The sequence below is a fragment of the Podarcis melisellensis genome (genome assembly GCF_964234715.1).
Source record: "Podarcis melisellensis genome assembly, chromosome: 9".
Classification (NCBI taxonomy): Eukaryota; Metazoa; Chordata; class Lepidosauria; order Squamata; family Lacertidae; genus Podarcis; species Podarcis melisellensis.
In genome coordinates, this window is record NC_138541.1 from 50,471,169 (window position 1) to 50,488,018 (window position 16,850).

Sequence of the window (16,850 nt, forward strand, 5' to 3'; positions counted from 1 at the left end):
AGCCTGAATGGGCCCAAAAGCCTTTTGGGTCTCCCACACCTTAACAGATGGAGAAAAAAATCCCTTTTCAGTTCCTTGTTCCTAAAGAAAAATGCCGCAGTACAGCCACTTTGCTTTTCCATGAGTGGATGCCTCAGTCCTTTGCCAGCTCAAAACATAGCCACTACTGCCTTGAAAAAATGCCCAATAGCTTTGTGAGTAGTAAGGGACTTTTACGGTACAATTTCAAATGCACACAATGTGTCACAGTGTGTCAGTAATCAACTCCACATGCCTGAGCTCACGGTTTACTTTGATTCTGCAATACACCAACCTACACAGGGCAGAGGGTTTAGTGCTCACCAGTTTCATGCAGCTGCCCAAGAGGCATGTCTTGACAAACAGACGGTGACCAAATTGTAAAGCTTCAGCATCTACAGGGTGTGCTGCTGTTCAGCAATACTAGAAAGGTCTGATATGGGACTTTTCAACTAAGTTTTATATGTAAAGGATGGTTCAGTTGTTTAATTCCAGTATTCTTTTGCTGCAACTGATGATTGAAATAAGAAAAATTATCTAAGAATCGAGGGGTATTTAATAAGCTGGCCTTGAAAACTTTTAAGTATTTGTAGGTAATGAAAGATGCATTTAACGATGCACTTTTTATTAAGTAAACTAGGGTTGGACAGCCTTCCTAATGCTGTTGGATTCCATCAGCCCCAGTCAGCATGGCAAATTGTCAGAAATGGTGAGAGACCCTGATACCAGGTAACAGAGCTACAGTTCTGAACTTAATGCATGTTAACCAAAACTGGATGGTTTTGTAACACTGAAAATAAGTCATACAATGCTTTACTTTTAGATGAAGATAATCAGAACATTATGTGCCTAAAATGCTTGAAATAATAACCATGATTTATCAAAAGCTGAACGACAACTGACATTTGTCGTTATAAAGACAAACTGCCGGAACTTGCTCAGATTCATCAAAATGATGTTCTAAATTCTCCCATGATTAGCCAGTAGCTCAAGTTCAGAAGCCAGATCGGGATCCAGCCTGCATGCCTATAAACACAAAGATGAATTAGAGTGACCATAATTGCAAATGAACTTTATACCTTCATTGTATTATATAAAACTTACATTACAAAGCTACAAGGACACACACTTTAAAAAAAAAGTATTTCGAATGAAAATCCAAATAATATCGCCTCAAAGAACTAACAGAGTTAAAGCAACGTACCTTAGAATAATAATTTTTAGCTGCTGCTAAATCTTGTTGTGTTCCTAGGCCAAACTGGAGACATCTAGCCAAGTAGAAGGAAGCCATAGCAAGCCCTCTCTTTATATAAAAAGGAATGCAGTCTGTTGCCTTTGCTAACTTTTCAACGTCATCATTTTCTGCAGTCCTGTTTGGATTCACAATACAACGTACACAATACAAGTTTAGTTATTCTCAGAACACTTGGGGGCCGCCATTAGGACTTTGCCAACTGTTCTTCTTCCACATCTGATCAAACGTCTCACTTTACACCTCACCCACCCCTTTGCTATCCCTCTTCTCCTCACACCTTCTGCTAACCCCTTTTAAAGCAATGGGGAGGTGCTTTAAAGAGCAGTTTTCTGGAATGCTAACACAGCTGGAGGGAGGTACTTCAGAGTGCCTTGCTAAACAGCTCTCTGATGTGCCTCCCCCCCCCCCCCGCCATTAAATAAATTTATCAGAGCTGCCTGCCACTGCACTGCTTGTTTGCTCACCTGCCTGCCTGTCATTTGCCCTGTTGACTTGTTTTTATTTTTATTCATTAAATACTGGAGTTGGTGTGGCGGCCTACCAGCAGCCACGCAAACTTCAGCATGACAACATCCTTACATGTTGATGTTTAAGGGAAGAAGCAGGAATAACTTGTATAATTGGTGCATTTTTGTGCTAAAATCCTCGTGCCCCTTCTCCACTTTTTGCAAATGAACCAAGAGACAAGCAAAGGGTTGTTAAAGCCATATTCCTTGTGAAACAGCAACAGAGACAGGCTTGTGTCATAGTCCCTGCCCCCACGCATCTTGTCTTCTCATGCTCATTTGCCTGAACATGAAAAGCATGTTGATAGGGCTTTTGTTTCTGTTTTCAGGAAAAAAATGGAGGGGACGTTAAATACTAAGAGCCTTTCGCTCTGGTCAAAACAGCATTAGAACGAGAAGGGTCTGCAAAAGCTGGCATTGCTGCTGCTGTCAGAAGGAGTTGGTGGGAGATTAGAATTTCGTTGTGATCTCATAGCAAAGCAAGCTAATCATTACAGGTTGGGAGAATTAAGGGCCAGACTATATTATTATTATTATTATTATTATTATTATTATTATACATTTTTCTATACCCCACCTTTTTCCCTGATGGGACTCAAGGCAACTTACAGACATAATGATGTTCAAATTGTTTGGCTGTGTGTTAAACAAATAACTGACATGGGAAGGTGGTGATCCAGACTGAGAGCATGCTGGGGGTTGGGAGGAAATAGGGCTTTCCCCCTACTATGGTACCAGTCCTAATTGGGGGCTTCCTCCCTGCTCTCCCTTCCCAGAACACCAGCATGTTCTCTCTTCTCAGGGTCCCTCCCTTCTCATTGTACTCAAACATCTCCCTCTTCCATTCTTCAGCCGTCTCCTGTGTGAGAGAAAAAGGACGCAGAGCCCACAAATGGACATGGCAGTGAAGGCAAAACCAGGTGCACAGCAGGGCTGAGGAAAGGAATAGAGAAGTGGCTTCAGAAATGGGGTTGTGGTGGTGAAAACCAAGCTTAGTAGTTGCATGGGTGGGAAGGGGCAACCACTTTGGAGTAAATGTGGAGGAATGGTGAGCAGAGCAAGAAGGGACACAGCCCCTACTGGGTTAAACAAAAAATGAAATCAGCTGTACAAGGCCAGGCAATGTGAATAATGTAATGTTGAGTTTGGCCCAAAGATTTCACAGTAGTATAGTGACTTGTAATGATCTCAGGCAGGCAAGTAAGCTCCGATAAGAATTAACGAGTTTCTGGCAGTTTGACGGTATGTTTATTTACAATTAACATCCAGAGAGCAGCTCCGAGCCTGCTGCTCTTAGCTACAAGTTGGTCACTCTTTCGCAGCACAAAGGATGCCAAAGTCCAGTCCTTTGTCTCTTATACTTCCCTTTCAGCTCTTCTGGTTCGGGGACAAGGAGGGTGGACTCCTCCCCCCCCCCCCGTCAAAAGAAGAGTCCTCTAAATGCTGCCTTCCTCCTGGTTGCATAGCAATCCCCTCGATGTCATCTACTCCTCCCTACTCTCTGCCTGCAAGCCTTCTGAGTCTGCTGCTCTATCTGAGTCTGGGAACTCTTGGTGAAGGGGGGCTGGACTAACCCACTCCTGCTCTGTCTGTGACTGCATTCCCTCGTCTCCAGAGTCAGACTCTTGCCAGAAATGTCAGATATAGGCTGCAAACCCATGTACACTTTCCTAGATGTAAGCCCCACTGAACATAGTGAGCCTTGCTTCTGAATGAGCATGCTTAGACAGGCACCATTAGGCAAAAGGTTAGATGTATCAGTCTTGTCACAAACCAGGTAGGAACAAGTGGAATGGTAGCTATTTCCCAAAGTTCTAGGACATCATTTAGCAAAACCATTAAGGCAAAAATGAGAGTGCTGAATCATTTCTCCATTCTCAAATGACATCCAAGTGCTTTAAAACTGAAGCTGGATGTATTGCTGAAAAAACCCTTGAGCTAGAAGAAGATTACTTTAGCACTTGAACATGCGATCTGGAAAGTAAAATAATTCTTTATTGAATAGTGACATGAAGAAAATTGTCCTACCACCATGCTTCACCAGATATGATCTAGATAATTATGCCTTTCCTGGGTAAACTCATGTGTTCCTCCCACTTAAATTCTAGTATCCTGAATTTAGTGGATATTAAGGGCAAAACATAAAACTGATTGTCCATCTTCTCTCCCCCCCCCAATCTTTCCCTTTTGCTGGAGAAAGCAAGGCGAGTCAAGCAGAGAGGAAATTTAGTTGCAACAAGCAGAATTGTTTTTTTAAGATCAGCAACACAAAAATTAAAAGGTACCATATTTCTATGTATCTGTTCTTTAGGAACTGATCTAATAATGCCTTTGTTTTCATCATCAGCATCCACTTGAATTACTAATGAATTAATTTACCTTTTGGCAAAGTCAGCTGCTTTTGTAAAAAATTTCCTTTTGTAGTAATATTCCACCAAGTGACCTTTAGCATAGACGTTCCCACGATCTGAGGCTGCAGTCAGGCACTCCAGAGCAGCTTTTAAATTTGGACGTACACCGTGCCCATAAAAATACATAAGACCAAGGATGCCCTGTGATTCCAGGCTCCCATTCCCACAAGCTTCTGAATGCCAAAAGAAGGCCTGTAGGATAAGAATGGAGTTTTGACACATATATAGTGGCAACATGGTTGAATGTGTACTGTACAAAATACACTTACGAGCAGCCTCACTGGCTAGGCAGAGATGTAGACTTGTAATCACCATAACATAACGGCCATTAAATTACATGTCATTGGCACTTTAGCCAACTGATTTGAGGGCTCTCTTATTACATAGACTAAAAAAAGTAAAGGTAAAGGACGCCTGACAGTTAAGTCCAGTCGCAAACGACTGGGGTTGTGGCGCTCATCTCGCTTTACTGGCCGAGGGAGCTGACCGTTTGTCCGCAGACAGTTTTTCCGGGTCATGTGGCCAGCATGACTAAGCTGCTCCTGGCGAAACCAGAGCAGCGCATGGAAGCGCTGTTTACCTTCCCACCGGAGCGGTACCTATTTATCTACTTGCACTTTAACGTGCTTTCGAACTGCTAGGTTGGCAGGATTACATAGACTAGGGGGTACCAATGTGGTTCCCACAGGGGCTTTTGCTGACGCCTACGGGGTCCCCTGCCCTGGCTGAAATCAGGCTTGAAAGAAACATTCTGTTGCAGCCCATAGAACAGGTTGTAGTGTGGCCTTGGTCACAGTTTCTCCTGCTTGTTCACGGTCCCAAAAATGTTGGCAATTCCCAATTGCTGTTGAATTAGAACAAACGTTGATCCGCAGAAAACCCAATTGACATTTTGTTCTGATTCAGCGGTAAACAGCACGTTTTCCTGGGGGAAAGCAGTGGGACAAGTGGAAGTGTGTTTGAGCACTTAATCTTAGAACACAGTCTTTTAAAAAGAGCAAGCCAATGTTTCTATTTACAGCCTGCCAGATGTTTTGCTTAGTTATAAATGCAGAACTTCTCTGATATTTAATGCCTTCTTGTTTTTTGAAATGTTGAGCTCATGGCATTAAGAAAAGACTGGTTGTTAAATTACCCCAGGATGTTCAAGCCTTCCTTCAAATGACTAATGCTGTTATCATGAGATTCAAGTCTGATGTGCCAACCCACGCAGCTCATTAGTGTTTCATTACGCAAACCTGGCCACAAATGTCAAAGGGTCGAAAGTGAATTTTGCTTTTGCCAACGTACAACTTCATTCTTTTTCTTTGTAGTGCTGCTATCATCTTCATTTTATTTCTACACTGCCCTTCATCTGCCGATTGCAGGGTAGTATACAACAGTACATTAAACTATTCTCATAATTGCTGTGGCTCAGTTTCTGGGGCAGGGGGGAATGATTTGAGTTTATATTGGTGCAAGTTGGATCCTTCTTTCTCCTAGGTATTTGAAAGCTAAGGCAAAAATGGCTGAAATGGGGGAAGTGTGTTTTGCTTGAAAACTCAGGGAAGCAAATGGCTTGAGGGGTAAACCACACATTTCACTTCTTGCTCTGGCAACGATCCTAAGTGAGATGGGTATCCGGTACCCTAAATTCAGATAAGGTGAAAGGCTAGTGTGCCTCTTAGTTTATTCTGAAAGGTAGTAAAAGCTAGCTCTTCTAAATGGTTTAATATACCAAGCATGTTTGAGGGGAGACCCTATTCACATAGAGAAAAAATAATAGGTATTTTTCCCTCAATCAAGGAAGAAGGATTTGCCTGTATAACCAGGCTTCTACATGCACTGCCAATGTGCAGCTGGATACTCATAAGTTCTCATAAGTGTCAGAATGGCTGGATCATCTTTTGATGCAAATGGGGATGTAGCTTCACAAAGAGCCACTAGCTCATGGGTAGGCAAACTAAGGCCCGGGGGACGAATCCGGCCCAATCATCTTCTAAATCTGGCCCACAGATAGTCTGGGAATCAGCATTTTTTTAAATGAGTAGAATGTGTCCTTTTATTTAAAATGAATCTGTGGGTTATTTGTGGGGCCTGCCTGGTGTTTTTACATGAGCAGAATGTGTGCTTTTATTTAAAATGCATCTCTTAGTTATTTGTGGGGCATAGGAATTTGTTCATCCCCCCAAATATATATACAGAGAGAGAGAGAGAGAGAGAGAGAGAGAGAGAGAGAGAGAGAGAGAGAGAGAGAGAGAGAGAGAGACCGCACAAGGTCTGAGGGACAGTGGACTGGTTCCCTGCTGAAAAGTTTGCTGACCCCTGAAATAGCTCTTACACATACCTAGTTGCCTACAGCTACAAGCGGATCAGGGGCAGTGCTGCTGTAAAACTTTCTTCCCCTGGCAAAAAGTGCTGCATGTTAAAAGGCACCAGGTACTTAAGAAACACCTTAAATTGCTTGGCAACCTTTCATTGCAAACCAGTTGTGGATACACAAGTATTTTGTACTACTCACTTGATTCTTGCCACAACTAAATCACAAGAGCCTCATTTAACTGGACAGCACACCTGAACCAAGCTTTGTGATGTAAGCCAAAGCAGGACACATACCTTTTTCAGATCCTTTCGATGCTTTGCTGAATACAGCATCCCAAGGGCTGTTTGAGCCTTTACACTTGCTTTTGGGTTCCCGTGGTCTGCAGCAATAAACCATAAACTGGAAGACATAGAAAAACATGAGTGGCATGGTTGGCCCGTTCCTCTTAAAACAGGCATAGGTAACCTGTGGCTCACTGACTGATTTTATATGGGGAGAAGCAATGGACAGAGCTACACTGGTAAAGAAAAAGCGATTTATGTGTGTTGCACGTGCGATATGGGACGCGGGTGGCGCTGTGGGTTAAACCACATCCTAGGGCTTGCTGAGCAGAAGGTCGGCGGTTCGAGTCCCCGCAACGGGGTGAGCTCCCATTGTTTGGTCCCTGCTCCTGCAACCTAGCATTTCGAAAGCACATCAAAGTGCAAGTAGATAAATAGGTACCGCTCCGGCGGGAAGGTAAATGGCGTTTACGGGCACAGCTCTGGTTCGTCAGAAGCGGCTTAGTCATGCTGGCCACATGACCCGGAAGTTGTACGCCGGCCACATGACCTGGAAGCTGTACACAGGCTCCCTCGGCCAATAAAGCGAGATGAGCAGCGCAACCCCAGAGTAGTCCACGGCTGGACCTAATGGTCAGGGGTCCCTTTACCTTTATGTGCAATATAACATTGTGTCACCAGATGGCGATGTGGAATCCCATTTTTCTCTACCTGTTTTCCCTGTTTAAATTTGCAATGCTTTAAACTGAAATGCTTCTTTGATGTGTCTAGATCCAGCCCAAGACAGATGAAGCAATGGAAGGTGGAGAGTTAAAAAGCCCTCTGTAAGTTATCGCTCAGACCTCTGGCAAAATTAATCTGTTGTTCCATCTCCTGGCAGCCAAACCCATTATGTGGAGGTGATGGAGAAGGGAATGAAATGTATTTTAAAAGGTGATAGCATGCACGGACAAAGTGGCTCTGTCCCTGCCCACCAATGACACCTGACAGATTACTCCTAAGTGAATACTGGCTTTGACAAGTGAAAAACAACAACAAAGGTTCCCCACTCCTGCTTTAGGGCTGTTCTATATTGCAGTGTCCAGATGCAATTACAATGAAGTGGAAAAATGGCAGACTGAGCCCCTCGTCTCCATGCTGAGAAAATGCACATTTCCTACCAGTAAAATAGCTATGTGGTGTGACGAGGCAAAGACTGTGTGTGTGCGTGAAAGAGGCATTAACGCATGTGACCTTTCTCAAAAGTGCATCCACATAGCACAGATGTCTCGTGAAGGTTACCGTTCAGCATCTTTCTCTGAAATCTCAATTCCACATCCTTCATAGCAAGCTCTTCCAAGGTTGTAGGCAGCGGCAAACTTCAAATGCCTTGCTTTAGGGGAACCAGAGTTGATAATCTTCTCCATATATTCAATTCCCTTTTGCTGTAGGTGACAAAAACAGCAAAAATACACAGCATAGCAAAACGACCAAACACAGCATATGAAATCCATATTGGCAAACTTAACAAAAACATTAACATTCCACTAAATGTAGCAGTTACCAAGGGGGTAACTGTTTGTTACCAGGGGGAAAGTTTGTGGGAAGAAAGGTTTGTGTATCAGGAAACCTAGCCAGATGGGTGGAGTAGAAACAATAAATTATTATTATTATTTATTATTATTTATTATTAGTATAGGACTATTAGGATCAAGGTAAAGTTTTGGGAAATGATACTTCTGCCATTCTAAGGAGGCAGAAATGTATTCCAGTTGGGGAGGCTTCTCTGGCAAGCTTGAGGCACAATCATTGTGTGGCTCGCAGCAGCCAGTCAGAATGGCTGGAAACAGGATTGTCTACATGGATGGAATCTTGGGTTACACGTATTTCATTGGATCCACAAGTAAGGTATGTGATACACAAGGATGTTTGCCTGAGTGATCGTATCTATCTCCAAATATAGCCATCAACATGCTAGGACCTGACCAGAGATTGGTTTTCCTGCCTGTTTGATTTCAGATGGTTTTATGGCTTATGTTTTTAACATATACATGATTAAATACTGTGCTCTATTGGTTTGCTGGCACTGCTCTGGGAGACGCTTGCAGTATAGAAACAGTGATTTCTTTTTAGGTGGTGAATGCCTGTGTTAAGGCAGGCATACTCCTGAGACTCTCTTCTGTGGCATCAAATCAGAGAGTAGTGGTTTGCTGATTGTCGTCGTCCTTTCCCGCAAGCAGTTGTGTGAAAACCCACTTGGTCTTACTTTCACCTTCTATGGGAACCCAGAAACACATCTGGAAAATCCTGCCTCTCTATACCTGCCAACAGACTTGGAGAACAGCCCAGTTCCCCAGGATGTGCTAGAGCATGCTCTGTAGTGATCTTTCTTTTTTCTTCTTTTTTTTTACAAGTACCAATCTGAGTAAAACAGAAAGGGTTTGGTAAATTGTAGCCAGATGCATAGTGTGCCTGATTTCCTCACAATTTTATCTGCTTTTTTCATTTGGTTTCACGTGCAGTATTTCCTTTGGAAATTACAATGACCCCCACCCCGCAATGTAACAAATATATTGCCCTCTAGTGACATTAGGAAATATTTCATATGATTAAGATGGACCGGCAATCAGAAACTTAATACAGTAATTGGCTTTTAAAACTTAATTTAACTGGGCAGCATATAAATTTCTTCATTTTCATTTTTTTTTAAAAAAAAACCTTGTATCAGAATTCACATATGCATACATTCTAGCTCTAGCATGAATGCAGCACTCAGGGGCAGAACTACAGTCGTACCTTGGTTCTCGAACGCCTTGGTACTCGTTTGTTTTGGCTCCTGAACGCCTGAAACCCGGAAGTAAGTGTTCCATTTTGCGAACGTTTTTCAGAAGCCGAATGTCCAACACAGCTTCCACCTGACTGCAGGAAGCTCCTGCAGCCAATCAGAAGCCGCACCTTGGTTTTTGAACGGACTCCCGGAATGGATTAAGTTTGAGAACCAAGGTACCACTGTAGTAGCATTGCATACTACCCAGCATCTATGTAGGCCACCTGGTACATGTTCTCCAGGCTGCTCACAAAAAGTCTAAAACAATTATTTGCTGCATAAATTTATTTTTACCAGTAGAGTGGGGAAAAACCAAGACAGCAGCACAAATGTACAGCAAATTACAGATCTGACTTTGACAGCCTGATTTAAAAAAAAGGCTTGTACAGATTTTTTTAAAAAAATTTTTACTTAGCACCCAAAAGATCATAATAAAAGCACTAAGAAAGTCTCTCTGTGAAAATATTGGACTCTGCCTACCATATTTAGGGCACATTCCTATGATTCTCTGTAGGGCCTCTCAGAGGCCATAGAATATTTTAGACCACCTTTTCCATGGATAGACCTCCTTTTCACTCTCAGGCCTTTGGCGAAACAATCTATGGCCTTTTAAATTGTGGGGCTGGGTTATTGCTTTTGTTTGTTACTATGGTATGAATTTTTGTGTTTTTTATATTGTAAGTTGTCCTCTGATCCTCAGATGAAGGACGGTATAGAAATTTAATAAATAAAAAGCACAGCGCTCTCAGAATTGCGTGTTTGGGGGGGCAAAGGCCCCCCAATAAACTATGATTGCACAACCTGACTTTATCAGTGACTGAATTTGCCAACTGAAAAGGCTAACAGTCTAGAAGCATCCTCTGCTTTCTGGCTCCACAGATTTGCTCTGCCCAATGATGTTATGCTTCAGACATTTGCTTATTAATCTGCACCTTTGAAATTCATGCTGTTAAGTAAGAAAAGTTGTTACCTAATGAATAACCAAAGGGGGGGGACCAATCTGGTTGCAACTTACAGGATCTGGTGGGGTCCCCAGTCCATCATAGTACATTACACCTAGTTGATACATGGACTGAAAATCTGTGTTTTGTTCAAACTGCTGCAATGCCTCTTCATACCATCCCTGTGCAAGAAACAACGAGAGATCAAATACTCAGGATTAAATCTAGCTACTGAAGCCTTTGGGATACAATTGTGCCATTTTAACGTAAAATATTGTAAAGAAAATATAAAATCCAACCCAGAAACTGCAACTAGACATCCTGGAATATGGAAATTATGCGAACTATTTAATAAAACACGTTGAAATGCCTGGATCCAAGCCATGAGAGATGCATGTCACTTTCAGCAGATAACCTTGGAATAAGAACTAGCTGTTTTTGTTATCCTGTTAAACAGGCCAGGTTCTCTGCCTGCTCCCCAAAACAGAAATGCAAAGACTACAGAAGAGAGGTTCTTGGGAAGAAACCACTGGAAAGAACAAGTCACACGAACCCAAAGCTTTGTGTGTGCTTTTGTGATGGGCTGTGTACAGAGAGCAGTTTCCTTCACTGAGGTCACTGGACAAGTCTGAGTTGATATCGGGGTTCCCACTGAGCCACAAAGGATCACTGGAGAAATGGGTGGAGTTCTAAATGGATTTCATTTTCTTCATTTGTATCTAGCCATTGGACATCACAAAGCATGAATGTTAGCAAACTACAGATCTGCATAAAAATGACTTAAGTTTACATAAAACTGACCCATACCCAAATAAAACTACATACAACAACATAAAATTCTGAATCTCTGGCAAATCACTGGATTGCCCCTTAAATTGTTGGGCCCAATTTCAGCACATATTGAAATCAGTAAAATAAAAGTAAAGATGTAAAGCCTGAATAGAATAATATAAGTCCTGAGCACTATAAAAGGATGAATAAACTTGAAATTCTGCATCTTCCTGGCAGGACAGGAAGATTCCCCTTAAAATTTCTCCCCTTACAGCAGATAGAAAATGAGCCAGTTTGAGCATATTACACCAATCTGACCTGGTAAATGGTTGTGAATTTTCCTAACATATTGGCATCTGAATTCTTAATCCCACATTTTGACACTGATACTTTTTCAACACAATTTCAAACTTCTTCATGTATGTATATGGTCTGTGCGCAAAGTCCCACCTCTTCAAAATACATCTGCCCTCTGAGAAAAGAGGCCAAAGGATCTCCATTTTTAATCCGCTTTTCCAGTAACAATTCAGCCCTTGAAAGCAGATACTCGTGACTGTAAATCTCTGTTTAAAAAGCAAAAAACAAAAATAGTATTTGATCCTGAAACTTTAAAACAATATTCATTGCATTATCATCACCTATGAGATGACGTAGTTCTTGTTTTGCTACACTAGAAGCTGCATTAAACAGTCTTCGGACTTTTGATATTGTCTGCATGCATCCTGCGAAATACAACTTGGGGCTTGCAGCCAAAGTAAGTGGCCCCAATCCAAAGATCACCGTACACAACAATATCTGCCTGTGTGTACCAGCTATACAGATGGCACAGTCAATTTTTACAGTGCCTGATTAATCTGGGGAGAAGGAGAGCCAAAATTCAGCCCCCTTACCTTCAACAGCCATATCCACAGGAATATCAAAGCTGACCACACCATCTGCCAGGAAATATGCTTGCGGAACAAACCCACCATTCACTGTATGTGTATTCTTTTTATTTAAAAAAATCTACAACACTCCTTGGCACCTGAGGGGCCCAATCCTGAAAGCAGGCCCATGCACACATTGCACAGATTGCCCTCTTTGTGTCAATGTGCCCGAATGATTTCAAAATGTTCCTGGAAAATAAATCTGACCTTGAAGCAAAATTAAGATCAAGGAACAAAGCTCCTTGTTAACCGGAGGTTCTTTTCTTCCCTGTGTTTAGGAAAGTGGTAGCAGATCCCACAAGCCAGAGGAAGACAATCTTTTCAGAGCTAAGGACTGCAATACTGGTGGCGATAGGTGGGACCAAAGCAAGAAGTAGGTGGGTGTGGGACACTCCCTCTCATCCATGCCCCCTACACACACACACACACACACACACACACACACACACAAACATCCATTCACACAAACACACAAGCACCATCTCTTCCCTTCATTCATCCTCACCCTGGGTGTGGGCTAGAGGCTGCAACAAAAAAGGATGTGTGTGGCTATATACATTGCTTATACACCACAACGGATGAAGTAAAGAAGCAGCACCTCTCTACTAAAGAATATGCTTTCATTCAGCTCAGAAGCTGCAGTGCGCAGGAGTGTTACTTCACAGCAGAGATGGGAATGTGTGTTCTCCAGATGTTGTGAGACTCCAGCTCTCATCAGCCCCAGTCAACTACTGTCAACAGATTTTTTTTTTAATGATACCATCCATGGGATATGGAATGAAAAATCGAACAGCCTAGGCACCAGAGTCTTCATTATACAGTGGATGCTTGGGTTGCGAACGTGATCCGTGTGGGAGGCACGTTCGCAACCTGCAGCACCACATCTGCGCACGCACGGGTTGCAATTTAGCGCTTCTGCGCAAAGCGTGATCGCCGAAACCCGGAAATAACCCGTTCTGGTACTTCCGGGTTTCGGCGGGTCCATAACCCCCAAAAAACGCAACCTGAAGCGTCTGTAACCCGAGGGATGACTGTACACCTTTAGGTGCTAGTTGAAAAAATGTTCCTCTTCAACCAGGACTTTGGTTGACTAACATCCTAGGTCCTTTTAAATGTGTTTGTGGGAGGTTGGGGTGTGTGTTACTGGTTTGTTTTGTTCTTGTTCTTATTATGTATTCAGTGTTTTTGTAGTGTATTTGTATGCTGTAAATCACCCTGAGATCTACAGATCAAGGGCAGTATACAAATTTAATGAATAATAATTACTTGGGTCAGGTTTGAACTCTCCTGATTCAGAAACCTGGAGCTTTGAGATGGTTTGGAGAATGGTCTCGCTTCTACTTTCTTGAGGCAGAGGCTCACTGGTCAGCTCCATTTCTTTCTTTCAAACACTTTCTTTCTGGAATAAATGAATAAATTAGGAGTAAATGCCCAGGCTTGGGAGATTGTGAGGACCACAGAATAATTACTACTTGCGCCTCATTCAGCCATCAAAAATAAGAGATTCAGAAGCTACAATCTAATCCTCTAAGGTTCTCTTCTTAAGAGGAACATCTCATGCTGATTTTTAATACTACCTACATTTACCTTTATGGGAACGCACAGTGCCAGAAACTTTCAAAGGCCTCTTATATGAAGGGCACCTTCTACACTTTGCCTGATCTTGGCCAGGCTCCAAACAGTTGAGAGGCTTGATTTGAAACAGGAGGCCAAAAAAAAAAAAAAAAAAAAGAGATGCCTGATGTCTACACATACCACTAATCCAACATTTGAAAACAAGCAGATATGCTGTTGGCTACATACATACACATTTCCAGGCAATTGAAAACTTTTACTAACAAGGGCTCAAAATAGGATAAGAGAAAGCAAACTTGGGGGGGGGGTCATCTTGTATACTTTTTTTAAAAAGTTTGCTCTGCCCTGCCTTGGGCTCTGCAGAACAGCACAAACATTCTCTCTTTTTCATAATATTTTTATTGCTTTTCCATTTTTAACGTTATAATAACATCATATCTCCCTTTATAAATTTTTAGCTCTACCGAGTCATCGACTTCCCTCCGTTCTGTCATCTGGTTTTTATAAAACACATCCTAAATCCAGAACAGCACAAACATTCTCAGTGTGACAGGGCCCGGCGCAAAATCTTATGAGGTTCCATAGTTTTGCTTTCCTCCATTGTGTTATGGTAGCAACAAATCCTTTGGCAAGTCTTCCCTGCAACATAATGACATTTATTTTGTATGTTTTTAACCTGCGCTTTCCCCAAGAAGCTCAAGGCAGCACACTCCTTGCACTCAACTCTCATTGGGGGTTCCTAGAAGCTGTCAGCATGCAACAGTGGCCACACAACGGCTCTCAAACCCTTGTTGAGTTAGGGACTTCCCCTGCATGTGAAGACAGGCTCTGACAGATTGAGAGGACAAGACCGCTACTGGGCCCAACAGTCAACAAGGTGGTTTCGGCACATGCTGTAGAGAGGGAAGTGATGGGCATGTGAGACTTGTCAACCTGGGAATCTAGAAGAAAGAAAACTCTAATCCTGAACCTCCACTGCCCTGTGGGATATCTTTGGGAGAAGAAAAGGCTCAGGAGTAAACCCTATACAATTCCAGTGTGGAGTCCCTAAGACTGCTGGATAGCATCTTGTACACCTCCTGGCAACTCCTGCAGCCAACCTGGTTCCACAAATGCCTTTAACAGCCTTTGTTTGGACCACATCAGCAAGGCCGAGAGTGGGGCAGGGGTCTTACCATCTGGACATCCCAGGTAAAGGTAAAGGACCCCTGGATGGTTAAGTCCAGTCAGAGGCAACCATGGGGTTGCAGTGCTCATCTTGCTTTCAGGCCGAGGGAGCCAGAGTTTGTCTGCAGACAGCTTTCCGGGTCATGTGGCCAGCACGACTAAACCGCTTTCGGCGCAACAGAACACCGTGACGGAAAACAGTGCACGGAAACACCACTTACCTTCCCGCCGCAGATACCTATGTATATAGCATGCTTTCGAACTGCTAGGTTGGCAGGAGCTGGGACAGAGCAACAGGACTTCACCCCGTAGTGGGGATTCGAACTGCCGACCTTCTGATCGACAAGCCCAAGAGGCTCAGTGGTTTAGACCACAGTGCCACCCACATCCAGGACCTCCATACACACTGCCCAGACTTGCGCCCTGGGGGCGTCACTTCAGTCCTAACGCAGCCGTTTGACTTCACCCCCGGAGGCGCACTCCATTGTCTCTCGAGACAGACAAAGGCCAACAAGAAGCGCCTAAAACTTACTCCAATATCAATCTGTGCCAACAGTCTGTTGCCAGGATCCTAGCAAAGAGTCCTGCTAAGGTCAAAAGGACTTTCCTGACCCTATTACTGTGGAAATAAATGCCTTGTTCACAGACCAAAAGGGATTAACCTCTAAGTCTGGAGAAACGTTTTGTTTACAAGGGGAGATTCTCACACATGTAGGACATGAAGAAGAAAAACTAGGCGCACTGGTGACTTATCCTGTGTTTTAGAAGGTCCCCGATCCTGAGTGAACTTCCTCATCACTATATGGACCCTCTCAGCTTATTATGATGGTGGTCAGTGATGTGATGATGATGATGATGACGACGATTCTGTGACCATGGCTGCCTCTCGCCCCTCCTTCGGAAATCTGGAGGGCGAGGGTGTCCCTTTCCTTCCCCACGTCTCGTCGGAGGAATTGCCCCCAACAGCTGAGCGAAACAGGGAAAGGCGGGTGTGTCTTAATTCGAACCGGAGCTTCTAGAGCTCAGAACACTTTCCGTGCCAGGGGATGGTGCTCAGGTGGTCGCCGAGACTGCGGTGTGCCCTCTGACCATGCGCAGAGTGCACTAGCGCCACCAAAATTAACCCGTGCACCTGTGATTTAGCCGCGGGCTCTGATGCGTGTGTGACTTCAAGTGGCGTTCGAAACCCAGTACTTAAAAATATACCACTGTAACATTTGCGAGGGGGCAAAACCAGGCGCTTTCTTGTGTGCGGGGGGGGGGGGCGGGAGAGAGAAAGAGGGAGAGAAGTGCATGGAAAGAGAAAATGAACCCGCCCGATTCGGTTCCCCCGCGCGCGCGACTCACTGAATTGACCACCGGTTCCCATGGCGAACTGCGCGCGCGCGCGCGCGCTCACTCTCTCTCCCGCTTCTCAGCGTCCGCCTCCTGCCAGCTTCGCGTTGCTTGGCAACGCCGCCTATGAGCCCCCCAGGAAGACCCGCCCTCTCCCAGTGCCCCGCCTCTTCGAGTGCTGCGGCGGGCGCGAGCGCTTGGCGGGGAGCGGATTGTGGGAAGGAGGCGCTGAGGGAGCGGGAATCCTTTGTTCGCTCTGCTGAGGGCGGGGCAAACGAGGGGCGCGCGCGCGCGGTCGGGTCACAGACAGCCCCGCCCCGCTTCTCCTCATCCTCCTCAGTGCCGGTAAGGAGGCGGGATGACAGGGTAATGTGCGCGCACTCCAGAAGCTGCCTGCGACGAGGGAGCATTTCGTTGTCTCCTCAGCAGCAAAACAGGGCAGTCCATCACAATAAACAAACAAATAAATACATAATTTACAACATTGCAACCTAGCCAAAGTCAAGAGGGGCTTCTGGGAAAGTGATGATAAAAAGAAGAGTGCCTCTGAGCATAT

General features: G+C 44.0%; 1 protein-coding gene and 1 long non-coding RNA gene across 3 annotated transcripts; one reads left to right on the forward strand and one right to left on the reverse strand.

Annotated features, from left to right (window-relative positions):
- Positions 1-873: 873 nt before the first annotated feature.
- LRP2BP (LRP2 binding protein) lies at positions 874-16,630 on the reverse strand. 2 transcript variants are annotated; one of them, XM_081926372.1, is made up of 9 exons: positions 16,307-16,630; positions 13,484-13,616; positions 11,742-11,854; positions 10,595-10,702; positions 8,055-8,197; positions 6,786-6,891; positions 4,159-4,382; positions 1,223-1,388; positions 874-1,044 (listed from the first exon to the last, which is right to left on the reverse strand). In XM_081926372.1, the coding sequence occupies exons 2-9, from the start codon at positions 13,590-13,592 to the stop codon at positions 979-981; spliced, it is 1,035 nt and encodes a 344-aa protein (XP_081782498.1). In that variant the 5' UTR covers positions 13,593-13,616; positions 16,307-16,630; the 3' UTR covers positions 874-978. The 2 variants fall into 2 exon arrangements, with proteins under 2 accessions (XP_081782498.1, XP_081782499.1); XM_081926373.1 differs by lacking the exon at positions 16,307-16,630 and adding an exon at positions 15,492-15,679.
- LOC309378356 lies at positions 1,322-7,886 on the forward strand. Its single transcript, XR_014172028.1, has 4 exons — positions 1,322-1,410; positions 2,632-2,699; positions 3,980-4,060; positions 7,545-7,886. It is a non-coding gene; the product is annotated as an uncharacterized lncRNA (long non-coding RNA).
- Positions 16,631-16,850: the final 220 nt, after the last annotated feature.

Coding starts and splice junctions, on each gene's coding strand:
- LRP2BP (XM_081926372.1), bottom strand. CDS start 13,592: ATGGAGCTGACCAGTGAGCCTCTGCCTCAAGAAAGTAGAAGCGAGACC. Junction 6,892..8,054: donor TCAGAGAAAGATGCTGAACG/GTAACCTTCACG, acceptor TATGTCTTCCAG/TTTATGGTTTATTGCTGCAG. Junction 1,045..1,222: donor CTAAAAATTATTATTCTAAG/GTACGTTGCTTT, acceptor TTGTGTTTATAG/GCATGCAGGCTGGATCCCGA.